Source organism: Hippoglossus hippoglossus, chromosome 22 (assembly GCF_009819705.1).
Source record: "Hippoglossus hippoglossus isolate fHipHip1 chromosome 22, fHipHip1.pri, whole genome shotgun sequence".
Lineage (NCBI taxonomy): Eukaryota > Metazoa > Chordata > Actinopteri > Pleuronectiformes > Pleuronectidae > Hippoglossus > Hippoglossus hippoglossus.
This window is the reverse complement of record NC_047172.1, coordinates 12,382,536-12,410,327: the sequence shown is the minus strand read 5'-3', so window position 1 is coordinate 12,410,327 and position 27,792 is coordinate 12,382,536. Positions and strand designations below refer to the sequence as shown.

At 41.5% G+C, this 27,792-nt stretch overlaps 1 protein-coding gene across 3 annotated transcripts; it reads right to left on the bottom strand.

The window, feature by feature from the left end:
- Positions 1–15: 15 nt before the first annotated feature.
- Positions 16–21,924, bottom strand: bahd1 (bromo adjacent homology domain containing 1). Of its 3 annotated transcripts, none has more exons than XM_034575887.1 (7): positions 21,726–21,924; positions 11,329–13,110; positions 7,774–8,180; positions 7,346–7,505; positions 7,156–7,235; positions 4,811–4,902; positions 16–4,693 (listed from the first exon to the last, which is right to left on the bottom strand). In XM_034575887.1, the coding sequence occupies exons 2-7, from the start codon at positions 12,977–12,979 to the stop codon at positions 4,501–4,503; spliced, it is 2,583 nt and encodes an 860-aa protein (XP_034431778.1). In that variant the 5' UTR covers positions 12,980–13,110; positions 21,726–21,924; the 3' UTR covers positions 16–4,500. The 3 variants fall into 3 exon arrangements, with proteins under 3 accessions (XP_034431778.1, XP_034431776.1, XP_034431777.1); XM_034575885.1 differs by having other exon boundaries at positions 7,774–8,183; positions 21,726–21,919; XM_034575886.1 differs by lacking the exon at positions 21,726–21,924 and adding an exon at positions 21,207–21,217 and having other exon boundaries at positions 7,774–8,183.
- Between the last annotated feature and the right edge of the window lie 5,868 nt (positions 21,925–27,792).

Sequence of the window (27,792 nt, the reverse complement as noted above, 5' to 3'; positions counted from 1 at the left end):
TCTCTCAAACACATGTTCAAACTCATATATTATTTATTACAATTAAATATTTTTTCTTATATTACAGAGGTCCATTTGAAACCATACAAATAATCTGTGCTGTGATTAATATTTCCAAGATTTCCAAAACGCCATGCAAAGAATACGAACATAAAATTCACATAAGAAGAACTAAAGTTTAGGTTTTTGTACACCTGGGAATGAAGTTAAATTCATGTCTCCCTCCTCTTTCACCCTCTCCCTCTCCCTCTCTCTCTCTCTCTCTCTCTCTCTCGCTCTCTCTCTCTGTTTTTGGTGAAAACATTTCTTTGTGGTGATTCAAGATCAGACCAGTATCATCATCTGACAAAAATGAAAGGCATTCGTAAGGTGAATAAAAACGACAGCATATGCTCGTCCTTCTCTTCATGGAAAACGCTTGGAATATATTTATATATACGGGTTAATGGGAACAGGCACAGAGGACCAGCTAAGACATAAGTATCACACATCTTGATTAAACCTCATTAGTTTGCTGAATGATTCCTGTAAGGCCATAATACACAGATCAGCGGATCAACATATTTTCTTAGTCGAGCCAAACAATTGAAACCAGAACATAAGTTTTAAATCATAAATTAGTGATGGTTCCTATTTAACTCTTTCAAGTCAGTCCATGATATACACTGATGTGCCATCAAAGTAAAGCCAGTTATTGGTATTAATATTGTGACTGAGAGCTGTATTGTGCATGGTTCCTAACACTGATCCTGGAACACCCGGTGGGAATTAAAACTAAAATTAAACCCAATATGGTTTGGTTTGTATAATTGTGCCATGTGGGCTTGAATATGTCCATCAAAAAGGAATATTCAGTAAAATCTTGTGCCCAGTGGAGAGGTCGTTAAAAACACACTGATTCCCTCTGGTTTACCATGAAAAGCAGATTGAAACACCAGGGCCAGTTCGCTCCGTTTGAGCCTGGTGAATTGAATTAACCAATAACAATAATTTAATTCAAGGCGACTTGTTTGAAAGTCAAATATTAATCCATTAAATAATTATAGCGAATAATATTTTTGTTAAATTAACACACAAAATGAATCTATTCCACCTGATGTACAGGGAGTCAAGCACTGCCCACATCCAGTCTAGTTTTGCGCTCTCTGGCACCAGAGAGCGCAAAACTAACACGTTGGATGCTACAGTAAGTATTCAAATGCTGACAAGTGCAAAGCAGAGTAAAAGACTGAAACGTCTCAAATACTTCTGTATTATAAATCACCTCCGTGTTGTGCTAACAGCATCCACTGAGGTCGGCCAAATAGTCTCTTTATTATTATGGCAAAAAATGGGACTGTTTGGAACATGAGCATCCAGATGGACAGATAAGAGCTGGATTATGAAGAAGGGAGTCGAGGATTTTCTTTGGACGTTTTGATGCTTTTTGTACCAAACTGAGGAAAATGAACTGTTACAAATCAAACTACAACCAAAGAAAGGAAATGTTTGACATCTCTGGAAGAAAACGCCTTCTTGTAGAGAATTAGATGAAAAGCTCAAGACCACCCTTATATCTCTAATGCTGCTTTCACACGGAACTCCATACATTTCCATCGTTTTACAGAGGGGCTGTACATGAGAACGCAAATGTCCGAGTCAATTGAATCTGACATTTTATGGCTCTTTATGTGAAAAAGTCTGCAGATAATCCGGAGGCTCCCACTCGGACATTTACGTTCACACAAGAACCTCGTCTAGAGAAAATACTAAGGTTCTGTGAAGTTCATGTCTGAAAGCAGCATTATCTTTGTGCGAAGACAGGAAGCAGAACGCTAAATTTTTAAAGATTAATGAAGATATAAAGAGTTGAATTGTGAGGTTTTTAGGTGCTGGTTGGTGGTTTTAGTTGCCTTGTCTGACAGGATCACACCTCTGTCTTCCCCTGCTGAGCTAATGCTAAGCTAAGCGGGTGCTAGCTATATCTTCACACTTATTGTAAACATACGAGAGTGGCATCAATCATCCCAACTCTCTGCAAGAATTCCACATTTTTCAAGATGTCAAACTATTCTTTTAACAACCATTTTGTCCTCAGGAGAGATTAAATAAAACATATGCAGACATTTGTTAGAGTGAGAATTGAGTAAGGGTCAGTTTTACGTTTCTGATCAGATGTATGAGACGGACCTGAGATGCCTTTCAAGCATCGAGGAATCAAGATCAGCACACTAACAGGTTTCATAACCCCAAGCTGAGATTGGTACACACTTCTAAATGAAAGGCTGGGAATGTTCTATAAGGCAGCAAGATCGAGGGCACAGGCTAATGGCAGGGTACGTTTTAAATCAACGTAGCATTCAGCAATTTAAAGGTGAGGAGGCAAAGCTTCGTCATCGGAGGAGACGTGAAAAGGAGGCTATGACAGGAAGCTGGGAGGGGCCAACATAAAGGTTTTTGGTCCTGCATGTTTAAGCATCTGGTCACATGTTAACAGGTGTCCTTCAAACTGTGTCTGATATCCTTCCAGATCCTCCAGATGTGTCCTTGAATCTGCCTGGAGGACCTTAAACATCTCAACACAACATTTCACAGGCTTCTATTGGGAGAGCAATCAGTCACAGGAACACTACTGCGAACGACATACACGCTTTTCATCTTAGACAGTGCAGCTAATGACGAGAGACGACTTTGACCTGCGCTCTAATCAGGAATGAAAGCCACTCATCTAATACTCTATTCTTTAAAATTATCTTCTGAAAATAATTTATATTTTCTCAGTACAGAAATAAATACACATCTTCTCTCAAACATAGGAATGAATCATCATCACAGATCTAAATGCTACACTGAATTCATTACTCAGCATCTCATCGGTGAAGAAACGAGAATATAGGTGACTAACTGTTGCCATCTGCCAGAAACAAGCGCTCTTCCAAACGTTTAAATGCAAATATACAGTTCGCTGACACCAGAGTCAAATCACAAAGTAAAATATTCCTCAGCATTGGCATAACATAAACCCCCTCAATGCTCGGCTCGTTGGACGTCTTCACACTGTGAGACCAAACAAAGTCACCTGTGCTTTCTTTGTAGAGTGCACGTCTGTGTTACAGTGTGACAACTCACCACTGGTGGATTTCAGAGCTACAGATATGTCATGAAACCTATAATTATCTCAGAGACTCACAACAGATGTCGCCAAACTGCTTCCACTCTTCATTTGTGGCTGTGCACAAAACTGATCAGTGAGTATATTTAGCCGAATCTCCTTTCTTCGCAGCTTTGTCCGGAGTTCACTACATAGACCTACAAGTCAATCACACTCACATGAAAATGGAAATGTTAGATAAAAGATTATTTGAAACTGTGGGAAATACGCTAAGCTACTTTCTCGCTGAGATTTACGTCTGCCTGAGCAAACAGCTAGTTATCTTAGCTTAGCATAAAGACTGGAAATAGGGGAACAGCTAGCCCGGCTTTTTCCAAAAAAAAAAAAGACTGTAGATAAAGATAAGACGACATAACTGTTTCACAAAAGTGAAGCCAAAATGTCTCGTTTGCTGGCTGCGGTAAAGGTAAACAAATTAAATCCTGCCTCCTCCATGTTATTGGATGGGACATGGACCAAAATAAGACAAGTAAACATCAAATAAAATTGTCAAAGATAGTTTCTGTTATTAGGTAGTTCTTATCCCACTGATGTTTGTTCAAGTGTTCATTTTCCGATAGGTTTGGTTTTATATTACATTTGGTACGATTAAAAACGGGATGAAACGATGATTTAAAGCTGACACTGTGATTGGTCGAGTGCATCGACGGGACCTCGCTACTGATGGTCAATCCCCCAATTGTTTCCAGTATTTATGCTGAGCTTTGCTAAATGGCTGCTGGCAGCAGCTTTATATTCACTGACCTCAGATTGGATCAACTCAAAGAACTTCTGGCAACAAGGTGAATCGACACATTTACCAAACCTTGAAGACACAAGTTTGCGTCTTTCTCTTAAACCTTAGTCTACAGTGCCTCTGAGAAAAGTGAATTCTAATGATGAGCATGATCTTTATCTATGACGTATAACTGATACTTCGTGTGTCTGATATCTGCAGGCAGATGGTAACATGGTTCACATGTAACATCAACTTCTCCTTATATATATATATATATATATATCAAGTGTCACATTTCTAAGAACTACAGTAGCATTTTCTACAGCAGAGTACATTCCAGGGTTTTCACACAGCTGCTACAACACCAGAGAGCCATGTATGATGAAGCCCAATTACACGGCCATAACGACTCTTCTACAACACCGTATGTCAGACCATGACTCTCACTAAATAAACATGTGGCGCGTTGAGTATGAATTTCAAATAAAGATAAGCTTGTGTCTCCTTCATCCTAAATGTCCGGTTCCTCTCTCACAGAGGCAGCAGGTAGTTTTGTAGTTAAACAAAGTTGTAGAGGATGAAACCAGAGAAACATTAGCTCACGTCCCACAGTCATGGCATACATCACATGCTACTGCAGGTTTTTGAGCAGGCGACCGTAGCGGAAGTCGTAGACGTGTCGGCTGAAGAACACCAGCTCTGGGTTGATGTCATCGGGCACACAGTGGTGGGTGGGCATGGCGTTGCCAGCAATGGGTGGCACCACGAGGGAGGCGGCACTGTCGTGTACACCTTCCCTACGGCGTTTTACCAAGGCACAAAATCTGGAGACGGCGCAGATCACAAGACATCAAGTTCAATCAGTTTCCAAATAAAATTCTGTAAAACAATAAAACGTGCAAGAAAGAAAAATGCTTAAGTGAAAATGCTTTCTTTCTTACCGACAATACTGTGCCAATGTTAGGACATAGCATTTGTCTTCAATACAGGCCACACTGTTCACATCCTGGTGACGAGACGCAAAGATCTCATTCTGGAGGAAAAAGAGTTGTGTTTTATTCATCAGCTCAAAACAAAAAGGTGCCATCTGAGCCTCATCAGGATTTGCAGCTCGTACACATAACCCTAGATTGGGTTGGACCTCAAACATCTGTCTGTGTTGTACACAAACACTCCTGTCTAACCTTCACTTGTAAAGATGGATTCATAAAAGAAAGATTTTTCTGAGAGCCGTGTTACTGTCCTCACACGGCTGCTCTGAAGTGTCGGCTGTGTGCAGCCAGTGCAGCTGGGAAATGACAGACTTTATGTGGGTCATTGTTTCTGGAGATTGAATAAAAGAGCAATTTGTTCCTTTTGGGAGATTACTGACGACAGGAAGTGAGCACAAACAGAAGCTGTGCGTTTGTGTCTGCCTGTGTTTGTTGCGCTGTCTTCCCGTTGAAACATATTAGCAGTGACTGTAAAGATGAAGTCTTTTCTTGAATCCTGATTGGTTCATTTTCACGACCAAGAGGCATTAAAACACTAAAATGTGTTATTAAAGTGTGTTGCACAGAAAACCTTATATTCTATAAAATTATAGTAACAAAGACCAATGGTCAAGATCAATGTGAAAAACACCAGTGACTACGTTTACATGGACAATAATATTCCAACTACTAATTAATCGACATTTAACTATGATATTTGCATGAGTTGCTAATTGAAAATTCCATTCATATTCCTTTAAATAGCCCAATTATAACACGTCATTACGTCCAATGTTATTCCGCCAGTTTTAAACTAGTTTCATGTATAATGCTACCTATACCATTTTGCGTGTTTTCGCTCTAATCTTGCAGAAGCTTCAGCTCTCCATGTGAACATAGTCATTGATTCCATTATGTTCTTACATTGGAATTAATACCTTTAACTGTGTGAATATTCTAGGATTTTCTTTTTAAAACATATTAAGAACTCTGGAAAAGTCCCAAGTCCCAACTCCATCTTTTCTCATTTCTCAAATGTGTTTAAGACACATTATTAAATTTTAAATAAAGGGTAAGTGATTTAAGAAGGTGTAGTTTCACTTTTGTTTTCATCAAATGTTACTCAATAAGGAAACCCGACGAGCCAGATGGTTTGTTACACAGAACAATCTGGGACGGCTTTCTTGGAAACTGGGCTTGGCAGGTGATTGGATGAGCCATCTGTCCATCACCATCAATCATGGTTCCTGACGCTAGTGAGGAGAAGCAGGAAAACACCTTTTCCATCAAGAGAAGCGCTTAGTGCTTTATTTGCTTTTCTTTCACACTGACACTGATTGGTCCAAACCAGGAGCGAATAGCGTGGAGCCTGGTAAGATGGTTTCTCCTCGTGAGAAATCCAGCTGCCTCGCAAGGTTATGAAAAAGAACAAATTGTGCACTTTTAGGGGAAGATTTTCAGCAGCAGATTTATTCATATTTGCTGCTCTATTAAGTATTTACCTCAGCAGGACCTACTCTATGACGCACGCAGACACATGTGGAGAGCGTAGGCACGGATGCATGCGTGTGCTTCTATGCATATGTCAATCAAGGTATGTTTCACACGGGCGCACTAGAAAACATGACGGCTACCTCCCGACAGCAGAAAGTGCAGCTCCTTTTTTCTATAGATTTCGATTTGTTCATTTATGCTGATTTTACATATGAAAAGTTTCAGTTTCAAACGATGTAAACGTACCCGCCCACATACTTCCATGCACCCTTTACGTTGCCATGGTGGTTAAGCAATACATCCACTAGAGTCGAGAGATTCTGAACCACAGACATGGCAACGGTGGAGCTTGTTGTGATAATATACCTCTTAAGAAAGAGGTAAAAGAGACGTTTTGTAATCAGTGGGGATCTGTGAGGTCATCAAATGTGGATGGAAAATTTTTTTTCACAGATACATTTCTTCGTTATGTCCGATGTCATCTCGGTTGAAATACTGGCTTCACAGCCCCCCCCCCCCCCCCCCCCACGATTTCTGGTGGTACTGTTCGCTTTCATCTGTCAAGTCCATATCAATAAGCTTCCAGGTGATGTTCACAAATATGGACAGAATGAACGGAGTACGGACCGAAAAGTCAGTTTCCTTATACGCATCTAATGTTGAGCATAAATAAGCCTTAAGAGGTTGTGCATGAATACTCTGGCGCACTGATTTACATACAATTTGCACATTTGATTGGAGCTACAGGATGTTAACAAGCCTCTGCTGAAACAAAACCATTTTGTTCCTGAAGGCATGGTTTCAAAGGATTTGTTCCTCACCTCACAATGTAAGCTGGGGTTGCATCCCCCCTGCGTGTGTTCTGGACGGTAGTACCAAAACAAACTCATCATCAGCTCTCCTGAGGAGAAGAAACAGACAGATCACGTCAGTGCTGGAGGCAGTTATTACTGCATTACCACAGCTTCTCTTGTGGTGTAAATAAACAGTGTCCTACAGTGGGTGTCCTACCTGACTCTGGCTCTTCCCACAGTGCTGAGATCTTGGCCACGTAAGGCAGAGACTTCTTCTTGGGCCCAGATTTCAGCAGGACAGTGTCTCTGACCCGAATCAGCTCCCCATCCCTCTGGATGCCCTCAAAACACTTCCTCAGCACAAGAGCCTCCTCTCCCTGGGAACACAGGCAGCAGGAAATACTGACTCCTCCAGCAGCTACACACTGATAAGCTGCAAGAGCCTGTGGAGTAAAATGCTGCAGGATGCATTTTGTACTGAATGATTCTGTGTCTTGACAGAAATGTGGAGGATGAAATGCAGAGTGAATGGACATGATGCATGTGTGATAAATCATCCTGAAGTCTCTTTGTAAAAGTTAAATTACACCAGATTTAATTACAAATGGTAAATCAAAAAGCACCAGCAGGACGTTCTCTACATACCACAGAGAAAACCTCCCTCTGAAAGGGCAGGCCAACTGCCCGCCAGCCGTTGGTGGTTTTCTGGCGGCCGTTCTTCGGCTGCTTGGCAACCGACCGCTCTTTGACACTGGGAGAGCTGGGCTTCTGTTTCTTGTCCCTGTTGAGAGGGCAGACAGCTGAACCGATGGTGCCGTTGCCGCGTCCGCCAGACCTCGACCCACTAGGCGGCTTGGCACTCTGCGGACACTCCTTTGCCACCTGCAGCGGTGGCTGCGGTTGGCTGGGGTCGGACAGCGGAGTCTGAACGTGGGGCACTGATTGGCCGGCTGGAGGCACAGTGGGAACGGGGCAGCCAGTGAGAATTCTGGGGCTGGGGGAGATGGGGATGGAGGAGGGGCTGTGATGGTCGTTGAGGGTTGATGAGTAGTCTTCTGAGGAAGGAACAGAGATAATGAAGTAGAGTGACAGAGTGAAACATGTGCACACTGAGCAGACACGTTGATCAACAACCTTTAACAAGGTTTTATAATAGAGACATGGACTGCACTCAGTTTTTATTAGTTCCGCTGAAGCAGCAGAAAAAACAAACAGAGGCTCAATTAAGGTCAATTACAGCCTTTAACAGAGCACACGCACACGCATGCGCACGCGCAAACACTTGGCGTTACCATAAAACTGTGTACACTCCCATGATACAGCTGTGGTGATGACATTAAGGTAAATTAATGGTCAATTTATTTCAGCTTTTATTTGCTCCACGGAGGAAACATTAACATTACAATATGTTTTAAAATCCACTCTTTGACTGTTGAGACACACAAATTACGACATCATTTCAAAGATAACATTTTCTATCCTCACCAACAAGGCATCATGATTATCTACGAAAAACTAGGGCACCTGCATGAAATTTCAAACCTCCTGGCCTGACCCTGTGGGAGATATGGACTTAATAACTATCATTGAAAAGCACAAATTCCTGTCTTCGAGTGAGAATTATTGACCCAGCCAATAGCAGATAACGGCACATGATACGACTAATTCAAAAGAATCATCGGAAAACTTCTTGGAAAACGTGCGCTCGCTGTCTTCACTCCACCTTCCCGGGCTGAGAACTCAATAGATCATCATGGAGAACACTTCCAATTTGTAGGCATCAAGCGGATGAAAACAAAGGGTACCCAAAGCCCCACAGTTTTTTGTTCTGCAATGGACTTTGATGAAAAACCCTTTTGATTGGTGGATCCCTAGAGATTAAAAGAACATAAATACTAGAGGAATGTACGGTCAATTAGACTTCACGTTTCAAAGGCAGAGAGTCGCCATTGTTTAGTTTCTTGTTGGTTTACGATGCCTGTAGATCTGAATGAATTACACTGAACTTTTGTGCTCAAGGTTTCTTTAAAATGAGCAGCTGACTTGTGGAGAGTCTTCTCACGTAAATCTATTTACAGATTGAGTTTAAGATTTCAGATTAAGGATTTATTTAGCCTAAAGTACCGTTCATAAAGTTGTGAAAGATAACAACAAGCATATAGCATTAAATGGATCAGATTAGTATCAACATTAAACTGCTGATTTATTGACCAGCTGGGGGCAGCAAAAACATGACATTATATTTATTCATTTGGCAGAAGCTTGATTTATCCAAAGTGACTTACTGGAGCACAATATTTGCACACAAGGACAGACAGTGTCTACAGTGTCTTGATCAAGGACACTTCAACACACTCTAGAGGAGCCTGGGATTATACCAGGATCCTCCTGGTCACTTCACGATTACTCTACCTCCTGAGCCGTGCTGCTTCTGATGAAACAACGTGTAACACATACACAGTTCTGGCTGCTGAATGGTAACCAGCTAGTCACTAATGCTGCTTTACCCAGGTTAATTTCGATGGCTGGATAAACCTCTGCTAGGGTTGAAGTTGGGTGGAGCCTTGTTGGAATTAACACCAGGTCGTCAAAGTCCATGTACTAATAAGATATCATATGTCCTATGGTAACAGGTGCCACAAAGTGAGCAGGAGAGCGATGAAGGTGTCAATGAAACCGGATTTGGAAACACATGTCATGAGAAGAGTTCTGATGTGGGTAGAGCTTTTCACAGCAGATATTCTGACATAGCATAGACTCTACTAATAACATTAATAATGGCTCTGTTCTTGCTAAATGAAATGTATTCATCTGTTATTGACACCCATGCTTCTCTTGTCTAATGTGACATGTCAAACTGTCCTCAGTGAAAAAGATCTGTTTGTAAAAAGGATTTCCTGTGAGACAAGAGTCTCAACTCTCATGCTGACCTGGATTTATCTGCTGGAGACCACAGAGAGAGCGAGAGAGAGGCAGAGAGTGAGCGGGAGAGAGAGAGAGAGAGGTGGAGAGAGTGAGAGAGTGAGAGAGAGAGAGAGAGAAAGAGAGAAAGAGAGAGACAGAGAGACAGACAGAGAGAGAGATACAGATGGGAGTGAGAGCGAGAGAGAGGGTCAGAGAGACAGACAGACAGGTGAAGAGAGAGAGAGAGACAGGGGGAGGTGGAGAGAGAGAGAGGTACAGAGAGACAGGGAGAGGTGGAGAGGGAGAGAGAGGTGGAGGGAGATAGAGAGATGTTTAGAGAGAGGTTGAGAGAGGTTGAGAGAGAGGAAGAGAGAGAGAGAGAGACGGGGAGAGGCACACACCCACTAGTCTTCCTGTCCTGCTTCATGTCTCTGACTGTACATTTAGCTCATTAGTATTTTAACTGCTCAGTATTCATGTTCCCTGTCCAGTGACAAGCTGAGACAAAATAGGTCTCGCCCTATTACTTGTTACTTCCCACTTAAGAGACATTTCTAAATAGGAAACGAGAAATAAAAGCTATTCTCCGCACATTGATCTGCGTAGGCAGCCAGATTAAAGAGGAAAGTGTGAATAACATAATCTTAGAACCAAAATGAGTATTAAACTCTTATTAGGAAAACCGGCTATGTTTCTTTAAGCAACCTCTGATTGAACACATGAATTTCAGTTTGCTCATCATGGGGAGAACTAATCAACCTGTGGAAGTAAGCCTGATGATGGGTTATATAAATTCAGACTTATTAAACTATGAATTGTTTAGAAAAAAAATCATTGTTATAAACTGAGGGTATGTCGTTTGAAAAACCTGGGTATTTATTGGTGTGGGGAAGTCTAACAAAAGATACCACTGAGTTGCATTATGGGAAATACACACAATAGAATCTGGTACTTTTGAACTTGACTTCTTATAGGGAATAAAATATCTCAGCCACTGTTGCAGTGGTTTTGAACATTATTGGTTTATAATCTGTCTCTTGCAAGCCTCCCGATTTTCTAACAGCTCAACACTAAATTTGCCCATTCAATCAGATCTCTGTTCTACACCAGCGAACATAACCATTTGTACATAATTTGCACTTACTATAAAATCACACCTTGTTTCATAAGATGAGACAAACAATAATTTTTTTTCATTTATACCCATCAGAATAGATACCTGTGTATTAAATCAACTACTCTGCCGGAAACAATCAAAAAGAAAAACCTTGTCATATAATCCTCCTGTCCACTCACCTCTCTTGATGCCACGGTTACAGTTTGTGCAGTCTGTGGGGCCAAAAGAGCACCCCCCTCTGGTGATGGCTGGAATCACACTGCTATACGTGGAGTAGCTGTTGATCCTGCAGGGCTCTCCGTAGCACGCTTCCACCGAGGTGCAGCAGTACACCGGATGGCTGTTCCCTGAGGGCTGCGGACTTGTGCTGGGGCGTAATTTGGGTCTCTTGCCACTCCTTGGGCATAAAGCGAGGGGCGTCTCGGGTGAGGGGGAGGGGTCCGGGTGGCTGAAGTGGACGTAGTAGCCGGGGAAACAGGTGTAAGTGTGCGGGCTGATGGTTATGGCTGCTGGGTGGGCGACAGAATGAGGAGGCTGCAGATGGTGATGGTGGTGATGATGGTGGTGATGATGGTGGTGGAACACGTCGGCCAGCGAGCCGTCCTCGGGTTCCTTGAAGGTCTTGTCCTCCAGAAAGAGGGCCAGTCTGTGACAGTACTCGACGCACCTCTCCTGGGAGCAGCAGTAGCAGGAGGACACCTTGGTGTCCACCTGCTCCTCTTTGATTGTTTTTAAGGAGAATCCCAGAGCGGAGCCACAATGGAGAGCGTGCCTGAGACACTCCTGCCCCCCTGTGGCATCTTTCCACTCGGGATCCAAAGCTTCTGTCTTACATAAACTGCAGCATCCCTGGATGTTGGGGCCCAGCTGGGAATGAACCGGATCCTCTGTACCCTGTTGTCTGTGCTTTAGATGCTCCTCGTGTTCGGGATGCATCGTTCTTTTGGTCTGCGTTGCCCCTTTACACAACGGTTTACCGCTAACCTCAACCTGAGTCGTAGCTGCTGCGGCTTCAACGCCGCTCCCTGGCTTGGCCTCTGACTTCTTCTGCCGTTTGGTTCCGTAAGGGGCACTAGTGAGTTTGAGCAGAGTTGCAGCGGTGAGACCTGCTTTACGCCGAGGGGTTGGCGTGAGCAAGCTCAGCCAGTCAATGTTAAGCGCTTCCAATGACGACCGCTTCTGTCTTTTAGGTTTTTCTTTTAGTGTCGCTTTCCCTCCTGATGAAACCTTTTTGGTTTTATGATCTCTGTGTTCAGTTTTAGCGAGACTATCTCTAGCTGGATCTTCAGTAGAAGCCTGCTGTTTCTTCATGACATTTGACGTTGCAGGGCTGTCTCTGTAGAGCAGCAGGCTGTTGACAGCCTCGGCATTGAGAGAGGCCATCCTCCGCCTGCGGGGCTCAGGGACAGATGTGGGCAACATGAGTAAGGCGTCAGATTGGTTGATTTTTGGTTCCAGTGCTTGTTGATTGGCTGTGGATGTTTTCTTTAGTCCAGATTTGGTCCTTCTTTGAATGGAGCTGGAGTGCAGCTTCTTCATGCTTTTATCGCTCTTTTGTTTCCCAGATTTTGGTGCGTACTTTTCTTTACACACAACTGCTTTCTCCTCCAGACGGGTGAGCAGGACGCAACAGTCCAGTGCATCTCCATCGCCCACAACCAGCGTCTTCCTCCTACTCCGGTGGGACTCTTTCTTATCGTTCTTTTTCTTCCCTTTCAGCTCAATCTTTCTTTCTTTCCCCTTCAGCACACCTCCTCCCTTTTCCTTGCATCCCTTCTCCTTCTGGCGCTGTCCACATTTCAATGACTGGCTCCGCTGAGCTTTCACCATGGTCTCAGCGTCCGCGAGCAGATACACCACCTTCTCCTCTTCATCCACAGGGTCCTGCGACGGCGTGCTCCAGCTCAGAAAAGGCCTTCACTGAACATCATCATGGATCATCAGATGAGTCCATACACTCTCTAGGGAGGGAGACACAGATCAGACATTGAACCACACAGACTTCACTTTTGTAGAATCTGAGAGTGACTTAATGTAAGAGACAGGATCTTCTGATGCATTATTTAACAACCGGTTTTACTTAGTTTGCTGTCAATTTCCAGGTCCCCGGAGAATAAGACCACTTAGACAACCCTTCTCCTTAACATGCAAATGCAAAGCAGACACAGGAAGCAGGAGAAACTGTGATAAAGAGCACATTATAGTTTGTTATGTTTTAGACTATAGGATCACATGCACTCCAGCTTCTTTCCCATTTTTCCTGACTGTCTTAGATCCTGAAATATTATTTGTGTTGTAGCTTCTGCATGCTTTGATTTAAGATTGCAACAAAAAATATTTTAAAAACTACAGATTTTTCATCCTTTGTATCAATAAAGACAATTGTCAGCTTCTTGAACCCATGGAGAAGCACATTACTGACTCATACAATCCACCACGAGCCAAACATTACAACCCACTCACAGCAAAAACACACAGGCACCGAACAAGAACGGGCATTCAGGTCATTTTATAATGCCTGATATGATGGATTCTTTCAGAATAGATTTGAATCTCAAATTCACGATGCCAAACCAGTTTCATTTTTTACCAAAGGCTTCAATGCAGCCTGCAGCTAATTTCCACAAGTACTGCTGAGCTTCGCAAAGAGAAGGCAATTAGATTAAACATGACAAGACTGAAGAGCGTTTGACCTCAAGGGAGAAAATACTGTGTCTTCACAAGGTATTTAGACAGTATTGCTATGTAGTATTTTAGAGGAAAAAAACACATGATAGTCATTCAAAAATAATCCATTTCAATCAACACTTATGACCAAGTGGAAACCCGCCGCAAAGTCATTGACCTGTTTGTGGACTGAGTTTGGCATTTTGTCCAGCGCCATCTAGGTTTTTGAACAACATGTTGTAAAGAACAAGACTTGAAACTAGCAATTGAGACCATAAACTCTTAATGAACATGTTTACAGACACTTTCATACAGACTTTCGTATTGGCTTCATTTTCCAGACCCGGAGTCTACGTCCATTTGTATATAAAGTCTATTCTTAAGACCAATTATAAATGTGTGGCAGGGAATTTTTCTGCAGAGAGTCTGTCTGTATTTTCTCAGTTTCTCCTTATTTTTGCTGTGTTCGGGACATTTTTGAGCTACAGCCTTTGGGCAGTGGGCGTGAAGTTCCCAGCCAATAATAGTGCATAGGGCTGTGACTCTTTAATACCAGGTTATGTTATGGGGCCATTATTGTAGCAAAACTATTGACAAATATGAGTCTCAATCCGTCTGTGTGTAATCAGATTTGTGCATGTGTAAAATAATCTACAAATGTGTAATGAGATCAATAAATGTGTATTCTGAATACCTATTTTTAGATATTTATTTACACATGTACACATCCAATAATGCACACACAGATTCTGTAAACATATTTGGGGATTTGTTTTGTACATAATTGCAAATCTGATTACACACACACATACACACAGATTTTAAATACGGATTAGAAGATTTTTTTACACATTTTAAAATCTATTTAGACACACACACATTCTAAATACAGATTTGCAGATCCATGTACACCTTCACAAATGTCATTACACATTTGGAGATTATTTTACACATTCACAATTCTGATTACACACAGACAGATTGAGAAAATGGCCCCATAGTAATATTGCTGCCTCTGTGTCTTTCCTCTGCTCTCTGTCATGGATGTATAAAGATGTTCAAACGAGGGCAGGGCTCAGCTACACGCACAGACACACACACAGACACAGACACACACACACACGAAGAAGTGTGCACTGTGGCTGCATTCACACAAAATCCTGCACCTTTGGCACCTTCCTAAAGGGTTGTGTGAAGGTTCAGGAGGTGTACGTTCCTCTGATTCACGGCTTTGTTCTTGCTAACGCCGCTCCCTCTCGTCAGCCGGGGAGAAGGTGTAATGAATTAAAGGTGTCTTTATAAGCCATCCTGCATGGTATACCTTTCATGTGAGATGGATAAAGTCGTCCTTTTTGGCCCATCGATCTAAAATAAAAGATGTTTTTCGAATTTTTTGCTAAAAACAGACTCTCATTTATAACAGTATTCAGACCTTTTTGCTTGTGGCAACTGGGGTCAGGTGCATCCTGCTCCACCTGCGACAAACTGAATTGATTAGACAGAGTTTAGGAAGGCACACACCTGTGCATCGGAATTTCCATAATTCACACTGGATGTCAGCAAAAAGTAAGCCATGAAGAAAAAAGAAACTCTCTGTAGACCTCAGTGATAAAATGGTGAAGAGGCTTAGATCAGGGCAAAGGCATAAGGAGAGGTCCTTGAGGAAAACCTGCTCTAACATCCAAACGACATGAAACTGAGGCAGCACGGCGGCGACCTGAAGCATACAGTCGAGACTTAGGGACAAGTCAATGACCTTATTAATACCTGCTACTGAATTAAGTGTCGGAATATTGAATACTTTTGTTTTGTCAATTAAAGATTTTAGTTTTTGATTGTTGAATTTTTGTTTTTTAATAAACATGTTTTTGAGTGTAGATCATAAAGATGAATGACGCATCTCCACTTCCATCAACTATCCATAAATGAAGCCATGATATCCTGAAAACGAGCGCTGCCATCTTGTATATTTGGAGACAGACTCTACACAACAGAGATCGGGGGAAGGAGCCGTGGTAGGAAGCTCCCACTGATACACAAGCCTGTTTAAAACCAAACTGTTTACGGTTTTCAAAACCTGTTTACGAAGCTGTCTTGTTGTCCATCTTTATATACAGTATTTGAAAATGGTAGTTTCATGCTATTTCTTAATTAATTATTCATTACATTACATTTAGCTGACGCTTTTATCCAAAGCGACTTACAATAAGTGCATTCAACCATGAGGGTACAAACCCAGAACAACAAGAATCAAGAAAGTACAATTTTATTCAAGAAACTAAATGTGCAAAAATTATGAAGGGGTCTAAAGCTTGTATGTTTCGTTTGTCTATGAGGTCAAAAGGGCAACAAACATTTTTGAAATGAACTGACTTCTAATCTGATCTGGGTTTCACCATAACTACAGGCAGAAACACACCATGTCCACAAGCGGGAACAGAGTGAATCAAAACATCTACAGCAGCCATATCATAAGAGAAGCAAATAAGATTGAACGTCTACACTTCACAGGTGTCCATTTCTCTGCTCTCTCAACACAGAAAACACACGTCACCGAGAGAAAAACCTTTAAAGGAACTGATGAATCAACTGCCTGTGACCTTTATGCAATGACACTCCTGCGTAGAGCATGAAAAGATGGATCATCGTCCTTCTCGCTGCGGCTCGACTGAAACACAATTACTCCACTTGACCTCCAAGAAATAAGTGAACACGAGCCATTCTTATATATTAAGTGACTCTTGAGCCGGAAAACCCTCCAGCTTTCACAACCACTCCCTCAAAAATTAGTTGGTTCCAATAATGACTGATGCAAAATGTACAAGATCAATAAGGTAACTAATTTCTTTAACGCACTGCTTACATGTATATTTATATCTGCCCAGGTTGGTATAATAATACCTCTTTGTCCATTTTCAAGGGGAAAATTTCAAGCATCTCATGGCATATTTTTGTCAAATCCTTCTACTACAGCAAATGGGCTCCACTTTAAGTCTATGAAATAATCCATACACCTCCTTCAAACTGTAGGAAATATTACAATATAATGCAAACAGAGTTTAGTGTGTTATTTAAATATTGTTTAAGCTGCAAATTGTTGCCTCTGGCTTTTAATTGTCAAAAATTGTGCAAATGCCTCTCACACTTTCTTAGAGCCTAAAAGTTACATGTTTAAATGTTCTGTTTAGTCCATGTTAAGTTCAAGTCATCCAGTAATCGACTGTTTTAAGACACGGACTCGTGTACACAGTATACATATAAGACAGTAGGAAGGTAACACCACAGAAATAAATGATATGATCCACAAGTGCAGAGCTTTAGAGGAAGGAGTTTGTGGGAACCATTCACCAGTTCAATGGTTTTATTTTGAAGGAAATGCAATAGTATTTTGATCCATGTGTGTCCTGATAGTGAGAAACATACAGTTATATATATTCCATATCAGGGCAAAAGTGACAGCAACAAAGCTACTACTGACTGCAGCAGACTGGAGTTGATTGAAACATGTGACACATCCAGCCACCCACCCACCCACCCAACCAACCAACCAACCAACCAACCATACATCCATCCATCCACCCACCCAACCATACATCCATCCAGGCCGTTTATCCTGTGAGCGTTGTGGGAGGGACAGAGTCAATCCCGTCTGACTTTGAGTGAAACAGACCTGCGCATGGAAGCAAAAAAACATACAATACAAAAACACACAGAAGCCACAGCAGACCATCAGGTTCAAACCCTTAACACCTGCTCTTATATACCTATAACGCAAATTATGTTCTTGCCCTTACTGATGTTTCTTTTTATAAATCACATCACGTCATGTGTAAATGTCATCTGTATTTATCAGTGAGCCACTTATAGCTGCGACTGGGCTTTAGGTGATTATAGACGAGCAGTAAAGGGGAGTGTATGTACTGTACATGTCTACTCGTGTAGATGTGTGTGTTTGTTCTCATTTTGGTTGCATCTTTAGGACATTTTCCAACACAAAAACTGACCCTGTCAGGACCAGTAGACCTCATGGGGACCAAAGCTTTTTGGTCATTTCTGAGGTCTCGGTTAAGGTTGGGGTAAGATGTGAATTGTGGTTAGGCTAAGGTTCGAGTTATGCATGAATTGGTTATGGTTAAGTTTAAGGATATGGTTTTGGTTACGGGGTCCACAATGAATGGAAGTCAATGCAAAGTCCTTATAGTTATAGCTGTGAAAACCTGTGTGTGTGCATAATTGTGTGTAAAATCTTTTTACACTCTATCATAAGTTGTCTCTATCCCCACAGTGTGATACTGTTAACAGTCATAAAAACTGTATTCTAAATAAGGCAAGAGACAATGATGAATAGTTATGACTCAATAAAACACACAAATTCAAGTATAATATTTAGCACAGTTAAATAACAGATTCACTAAACAGCTATGACAACCTGTTATGATGTAACATTTAATGAGGGGCTGTAAAACCCAAAACTTACTGTGGGTTTTCTTACAGTGCTTCAACTACAAGGAGCAAACAGAGCCAGTTTTATTTTCTTACATTTTTCCTGTCTTTCAGTAACAATAATCGTGTCTGCCTAAAGTAAAATGACTGTGAAGCTTGTCCAGGATCTTTCTAAAACCTGAATATAACTCTGTGTCTCTATTGAAGCATTTTAATGCGCTCTTAAAACAACTGAGAACACAGCGGGAGTTGAATGGAACTAAAAATACAAACGCAGCTCGACTCTGGAGTGGACGCAGCGATCTGACTGGACATTTTCAAACCATCTCAGTCTGCCCTTACTGCCGAAGGACTCTGTGAACCGTGAAATGCAATCCATGAGAGAGAAATTTAATTTCCAGATAACGAGAGGACAGAAGGAGCCTCACATTGAGCTCCTGTCTGCAGATATCAAATCAAGTTGCTTCATTTGAATAAGACAAGCGTGCAGGACGGAAAAGACAAGAGCTCATTGAGGAGCGTCATGATTTCCCCGCGGCTGGACGCTCACCACGATGACACCACAAACTCAGGAGGGATTTTTAGGTTAAAATTCATTGTTAAGAAAATCAACTGTAAACAGGGCTCTAGTTCAGGAGCACTACACACTTATGCACAGCCGCACACGCACCAGCACAAATACAGGTTCTTAAAAGCCCCAACATTTATTGTACATTTGTAACAGGAGTGAATAAACCTTCTAGGGACAACCACTGATTACTGGTTAAAAGCATCATTTTACTGATTATTTTTTAGATGGTAAAGCTCAAAAAGTGGAACGTGGCTCATATTTGTTCCCTGTACATAAACTTAAACAGCAGCTACAGCACAGGCGTGTTAAAGAAATGGGACAAGATGACGTCTCTGAAGCATCATTTTGTTTTGTAGATGGTTAAGCGTTGAAATCGTTGCATCACAAAACCTTTTCTGATAAGACAGAATCAGAAACATGTTTCTCCCTTTCAGACTTTTGCTTAATAATTCACTTTTCCCTTCTGAAATACTTGATGAATTAACTTTTTCGGGCCTTCAGGAGTTGTACATGTGTACACAGGCAACAGGAGCTGCTTGTGTTTCCTGACGTTTCCCAGAAGCCTCTTGTATGAGAGGTGAAAGGACTTCAAGAAACACAGGTCCAGTTAGTTATGTGCTCATGTGAAACCCCTGAAGGTACCATGACCTGAATGACTGAGAATCTATACAGACATCACAGAATCTTTTGTTATTTATCACTGATCCTGTTAGCAGCATTTATATCTTACAGCTTGTTAGCCTGGAGCAAATTTTTGTTATTTTATACACTTCGGAGCAGTTTCATTAATAACAATGAATCAAATTTTTAAAGTGTATTAAATGTTTTGAATGTCGAATCTTAGTCTGCAAAGTAACTATAGCTAAATATAACTAAATATAGATAAGATACAAAAAACACAATTTTGTTAAACAGGTTTGTTCTTAGGGCTTGGAGATATGGTCAAAAATATAAAGCTTAAAAATGAATGACAAGAATGACAAACACTTTCAAACATTTTACAAATGTGAGGTAGATTATTGTTAATGTATTAAATAATGAATAAACCTCCTCACTGTGCTTAAACAATGCATAAGCAATATATCCATGGGTTTAAAACTAACTCCAAAACATGTGTAGAGCATATAAATGACATTGCATTGTTTGCACTAAGTTAAATTAACCAGAACTATATACAATCGTTCGAATGAGCTCCATGTCAACAAGATAAAACATTGAACTGCTGCTCCTCTGTTTATATATAATATTAAACACATTAATATATGAATGACATGAGCCATAAAAAAGACTAACAAGTCATATTGTTTTATTGCCCAGTAGTTGCTCTTTTTTCTGATGTGTGCTTTTAATTATCCTGTGGGGCCCTTCTTAGTGCCTTGACACTCGTGTTGGGAACCAATGAGAAGATAATTCTTGTCCTTAATTTACACGGAGTAAAACCACGCTTACTTAAACGTAATGCAAAGTAAATGGAGCATAACTGACACATAAAAGCTACTTGGTGATAATTCTGGCAGTCTCTGTCTCTTCTCCTGATGGCACCTTAACTGACTGTAGTTCCGTATGCATCAGGCCTTATATGGACATTTATATCAAGATTTTAAAATGTCATATTAGTCTATATCGATAATTTATCATGATAAATGTCACGTTTAAGTTTAAAAACCCGTTTTGCTCATGGGTAAAGTTTAGGGTTTTACACTCTTCTTTATGAGCAGAGAAAGACAATCAACCAAACATTTAAGAAATCAGAGGTAGATCAATGATGTATTATACCTCCTCACAATAAGCATTAAATCAATATATTGAACTTTGGTTGTATTGCTAAAGAAGAATATTATACTGCCTTAGTTATTAGTTTTATTGTCCAACCCAATTTCTTTTTATGCTTTAAATATTCATGTGAAGCTTCAGATTTACCCTGTGACCTTTCAAGGGTCCTGACGCTCATGGTGGGAGCCGGGGAGAAGATGAAATGGAAAGACGTGTCGTAAACGTAATGCAACCCAAAGTAAATGGAGCATGACTGACACATAAAAGCTACTTAGAGAGAGATTAATCCATGACCCAAAATTATCACCCTCTCCTGCTGATGGCATGTTAACTGACTGTGGCGTGTATCAGGAGCAGGACAGAGGAAGAGGAGGAGGAAGAGGAGGAGGTTGCCTGACTGTCACACACACACACACTTACTGAGAAGAAGGACATGGTGTGGAGCTGTCATCATGACACACACACACAGACACAGACACACACACACACACACACACACACACACAAACACACACACACATGCACACATGCACACACGGGGGAAGTAAGCCCCGAGGCAGCTGGTGTGCAGCTTCAGATAATAGTGCATATCACCAACTCCACTTTCCTGGAGCAAACCAGCAGCTCAACAGTCCTAACACCACCAACACCAACACCAACCATCATCCACCACCAACACCACCTCCCTCCTCCACCTCCATGCACACACACACGCGCACACTCCTCTGGATGTGGAGGTTTTCAGATATAAACGCAGTTAAAGGCAGATGTGTGTGTGGAAGCAGGCGTGTGGTGGAGCTTGTAGTTGGCCATGGTGGTGGTGGTGGTGGACAGTGTGGATGTGACAGCGCGCAGCCTGCGATACACGAGAAGTGGAGGAAAAGCTCCACAGCGGGGAAACGAGTCTGAAACACCCGGACATCCTCGATCAATGTCGGCGTGCGTGTCCGCGCGGAGCCGCTGGTTGATATCAATAACAACCATCGTGGATCATTATTGTGATTATCATTATTTTTGAGTAAAGGCTACAGCCCGAGTAGTTACACGCAGGCTACACGCACCGACCCCCCCACCCCCGTCTCTCCAACTGTGACGGGAGCCACAGCCGCGGATCGTCGTTACCTTTCCGTGCGGGTCCGAATCCGGGGGAAAAAGCATCGGCGTCCGCGTCCTGAGTCGCTTCCCTCGGTCAGTTTCCACGCGGCGGGGCGGCGGAGCTGCAGAGGGATCCGCGGAGCGAGGAGCCCACGGTAGCTGGAGACATGGTGAACAAATCGGTGAGCGGTGACCTACTTCCGAAGTGGCATGCTGGAGATAATATCCATGCGCTGCCTGCATTCACATTCACATGCACCGGGACATCCCTGCGTGATACTCCTGCAGGGACTAAACTCTGTCTCTACTCCAACACTTCGCAGAATTCTTCCATATCCAGCGTTTCCTGCAGCGTGTCCTAAAATATCAATATATGATCAATTATTGGAATATTTGGGGTTTATTTTGGCAGCAAGGGGCCAAAAACAAACTCCTCCCAATAAGACCACTTCTTCAAAATAGAGACATCAACTAAACCTTTCAGTGATATAGTGAGGAATATTTATTTTCTACTGATGTTATTCAAAAATATGCTCAGAACTTAACAAGGAGAAATGGAGGAGAATAAGCTGTGCGAGATGATTAACAACACACCGGTTGCCTACTATAAAAAGTAGAGCTATATTGTATTAGGATACAACTGTAAAATAACTTTAAACCGTCTTATTACTATTTAAATAGTCTATGAGCCCATACAGTAACATGCACAACCATAGACTAAAGTACTTCATTATTTTGATCTTAATAAAGAGGCAAACAAGGAGAGAATATAGAAAATAAGCTGAAACTATGATGAAATATAGAAACACAGGTTGTCTACTATAAAAACTAGGGCTACATTATATCAAAATACTACAGTATCATAACTTTAATCACTCCATATTGACACATAACAGAAGTAACACCACTCACTGTGCATACAATGAGCCTTGTATAGAAAATAAGCTGTACACTAAGATGAATAATACACTTGTTGCCTGCTACACAAAGTAGAGCTCCTGTGGGAGTTAACATATGCGGATATTACTGTAAACTAACTTTAAACTCACTGAATTCCCTACTGAAATATAACAGAAGTATGTCTGTGCATAAAACACACTCTAATGAGCCATAACAGTCAACCCTCTAATGACTTCATAATATAAACAATCAAAGGATAAATTACATCATATTCTTCTCTTAATAGTGAGGAAAATACATAAAACAAGCATCAAACTCCTATGAATAAAACACAGATAACTTTCATGAAGGAAAGCCAACTGGGTCCTTAGGGACAATTATAGCAGGCGATTGCACGCCCACTTAGACTCACTATATTAAAAATCCATATGGTGATATTGCAGAAATAATAAGATCATTATAAATTCCCTGTGTAAATAGCACACTTAAGTCCCTCTATGTGCAGTTAAAACTATCATTGACACTATTATGATAGCACACTGAATATCTTTAGATTTTGGACACGTAAAGATGTCTCATTGGGCTTTTGTTACTATTTGATGACATTTTAATCAAGAAAACTATAGATTAATCAATAATGAAAATGGAAGCTGTAGCCCTAGAATTAACACTATAAAATGTGATTGACTACATCATAAAGTCATGGAGCACACGGAGTCCCAGTGCAACAGCCACATAAATGTTATTAAGTATACGATCACTGTCAAGTCACTAATGAGCACTATATCAAATATATGAATCCCTAAAGGAATATTCCACTGTTTTTTTTTCCTCATCAGATTAATGACAGCAGAAAATAGAAGCATGTATCCCACTTAATTAGTCTCATTTACTGTATCCTTTTCTCTTAATGACACATGCAATCTAATAATATGGATGAGCGATCTGTCCCAGCTCCTCATTTATAAGCCTGCTGCTGATAAGATTGGCCTGTTGTGACACACGTGCACAAAATACACACGCACACACACACGCGCGCACGCTCACGCAGTCGATGACGACCGCTCAGCTCCATGGACTCCCTCAGTGGGTGTTCAATTTACAAGAAAACTTCAATATCTGCTCCAAGCAGCAGTTTCCGTCTTTTAACAACAAACCAATTTGGAGAGGCACCGGGTTATCAATTTAGCATGAAGTCAGAATCAAGCTTTACTGGAATAAATGCGGATTGTCCTCACCGCCGTCAGCTTTACACTGTGTAATTAACAGCTGTAAACGAGCCGAGTGTGTTGAGTTAATGAGGCATGAGCAGTGAACCAAGCTGAGGGAGTGTAGACTGCTGAGAGCTGACCTGCTCTGCAATAAACACACACTGCAACGCACTGCAGAGAGACGACCACGACGACTGAATGCCTCCCGCAAGCAGGAAGCACTCACCCACTCAGCGATACTTCTTTTACACCAAAATTAGTGAGTAGACAGCTTTTTTTTTTTTTAATGTAGGCCCATCTGCTAAAAAAGGACGATTGACTCCTTTCCAATTGCCCGGTGCGTCATGTTCAACATCACCAGAAGCTCAGGTGCTCTCTCCCCTCTCATGTTCACCCGTTTGTAATTTTTCCATCACTGCCGCTTAAAGCCAGAGCCGATAAAAACCTGAGTAGAGCAGAGTCATTTGACCCGGAGTGAATGCTGATTGTGTCCATTCCCACTGCAGATAAAAGCCAGATGTTGGCGGGTGTTAGTGGGTTTTTTGACCAGTGAAAAAATGGCTTCACCCACTTACTCACTCACTCACTCACTCAGGCTACATTCACACTTCTGTGTTTTCATTTGAAAGACATCAGCTCTATGACAGATACGCCTGGTGTCCACACTACTCCAGAGTTTTAGAGCCACTAAAACATAAAAGATTGGAAGCTCTGTTTTAGTTTGAAAACTCTGGGGCCGCGTTGTAGTCTGAATGGGCAGAAATGTTTACAAACAATGACGTAGACATTCAAAACCGCAGTCATGACGTAGCCTTCGCTGATTCGTCAGGCTCCTATCACATGACCCCGTACCAGAAGAAAACAACCAAGCATTTTCCTCGGCTTCATATACAGAACGCAACATGGTTAATTACAAGAGTTGCTGACCTTGTTGGGTTTGCTATTGTGCAGTTAAATGCTGAAACAACTGCTCACATGCAAAGGAGACAAGCTTCTATTCGAGCAATCTGTGCACGCATGTCCAGTGTAGGTGAGCGGTCATGTGATATGTGTTTTCCGTTAGAGAGCCAAAGTACTTGTGTGGAAAGAGATGGTTTTATCATAGTATGGATGTGACTTACTGACTCACTCAGTCACTCACACTACAGACATAGAGCAGATGTGTAAAATTGCTGTGCGCTCACATGTTCATTGTGCGCTCACATGTTCATTGTGTCCTCACTACTGGAGATATTTAATACTTCCTTCATCCAGCGTTAAAACAACTTTTCGTATTCAACCTGAGGGGATCAGAAAAAGCTGTGAACACAAACACAACACTTCCAAGTGTATATGTCGAACTTGTTAGCAAAAATTTGCTCATTATACGTCTGCCAGACACAGAACATACATAAACACTCATTTGAAGTTGTGCTTCTGGCAACCTGTCCAACATCCGCTCTCCCTTTGGCTCTGGTTCTCGTCTCTACCAGCTTCGTACCAACATTATACTGGGAGAGCAGTGAGACTGAGCCAAGACATGAAGAGTGGCGTTGGTTACCTTCAACAATGAGGTTTGTCAGGTCATTTATTTTGTCAGCATGATAACCCAAAAGCTAAAGAACGGATTTCCATGAAATTAGGTGGAAGGATGGGACATGGGCCAAGAAATAACTTTTTGGCCAAAGAAAGGATTTTTTTTATCACCATCTTTGAAATTACAGTAGTTTCTTGCCAAAGTTTCCCCTTTTCATGGAATGAATGGATCTGGATGATGAAAAATGAGGCATATTTAGGGGACAGATATCTATTAGTGTGGGCAATCTGGTGCAGCTTGACTGAATATAAGGGAACTGTTGGGCCTTTGCGGTGGTATGTGCTCTATCGAATGCCAGGTAATTATCAGCAAAGACTGAGGGAGGCAAAATGAAAGGAACACTGAAGTAGGCTAGTAGTATATCAGAGAAAACACAACATCACAAATTTGACCCACAGTTTCCTTGACAGGGTTTAGGTAGATGAGGGGAATTTAACCTGTTTGATCCCTGAGGGAGACCTCAATGTCCTGGTTTAAGAGATGTAATATGACAGCATCACTTAAGAGTTGTGGTCGTTTGTATTGTCTTAGTTTGCTCTCGACCATCTTCATCACAGATGCCTCCACACTGATCTACATTTGGTCCTTTATCTTGCCCCAGAAAGCCTCACATCAGGGAGATATTCACTGTGGATGATGAATTTGTCATTCTGAAGGTAGAGAGACGGCATCGTTGCGAGCGAAATAACACAGTGATACTTTATTGATCCCGTCCTCCACTTGCCCCTGCTTGAAAAGTCACAGCTCAGATTCTGCTACAGACCAGCCGCCCACGAGCTGCCAGGGCATCAGTGCACTGTAAACAAAAAGTTTACAAAAATATCCACCGAGAGATTATTTATAGGAAGAGGTAACAGCTATGATGTAAAGTCGGCTCTGTCACTTTTAAAGATGTTTGTAGCACAGCACTGGTTAGACTTACATTTTCTAAAGGCTATGACTATTTGAAAGAAGAAACAACACATTCCTCCTCTTGCAAATGAAACATTGAATTCATAAGAAATGACAAATTCCCTTATTTAATTCAGCTTCCTAAAAGTGAGCCTAAAGTATCAGGGTTTGGTGGCTGGCTGCAGTATAGGTCAAAAATTCTGCCTCCTCCATGTAAGTGGACGGGACATGGCCAAAACTAAACAGTCAAAGTACATGTCAAATATATTTTCTGTCAGTTATGGTAGTTCTCATCATACTGAGGCTTTTCCCGGTGTTAGTTTTTACTCGATAAGTTTATTTAAAATTTGTTATTTGATAGTTTAAAGATAGACAGATTGACAGATGAGAGTGACTCATCACTGGTGGAGCCCCTGTATAAGTGGGACCACACTGCCGTGGCTCCATACCTAGAAAATACAGGTCTCAGGCATTTCCGCACTGGCTTCACTTTTAGACACAGAATTTATTTTATTTATTATTTCATTTTATAAGTACATTTTTTTGTACGTAGTCATCAGTTTTATGCAGGACACTTTTGAAATGGTACTGTGGAAACAACGTGACAGTAAAAAGAGTTCAGGAGCTTTACATGAAAAGTTTCAGCTCAATGTTTTTGCTGTCAGACTCTCTCACCGCTCTTAAAAAAACAAAACACTTTGCACAACCTGCTTAACTCCAAACAGCAGAAGGACACAATTAGTGACGAGATGTTGAACAGAGTGAAGCATTTAGCAGCTGAGGAGCCAGATCCTCCCTCAGGATTTGGTAGAATCTAAAGAGCAGAGCTAAAGGAGGGGGAATATTGGTCTTAGATTCACCAGATGATCAGAAACATGACTCCAAATAGTGCTGAATGTACGAAAAAGCAAATGTCTGTAAACAAATATATTAGCTCAAAGGAAACATATAATGCTCATATTCAGGTTCATAATTAGAATTTGTGTTATTACTTGAAAAGGGTTACATGCTCTAATGTTCAGAATACACGTCACTGTCAGTCATACTGTCAATTGCTGCGGCTCCTCTTTTCAGCCTCTGTCTGAAACACTTGCTTTTGGCTCCTGTCTCTCAGCCTGCTTTGATTGGCCGGCTGGCCCACTCTGTTGTGCTTGGTCAACGTGTAGGAAATGTCGGCCTTCGCTCTTGCTTTTCCTGTTTTTTGTAGGTGGCGTGCCACACTAGCTACACAGAGAGCATTATGTAAATGTGGGGCGTGCTTTGGACGAGGTATTTGAGTCTTTGGGATTTTTTTACCTTGTAGATCTTTAACAGATACAAGGGCCATCAGTCTCCCTATGAAACCACATTTAAATGTACTAGATCTGTATTTATGTGTGGATCTGCACCAAATTAAACATGTTCATTAATATCAGTCCCCTAAACATGCCTGATTTCTTTCATCAAAATCCATAAATTCTCACAAATTTCTCTGAGAAAAAAAAAGCATTGTTAAAGAAAGCGATGGGTTCTTCTA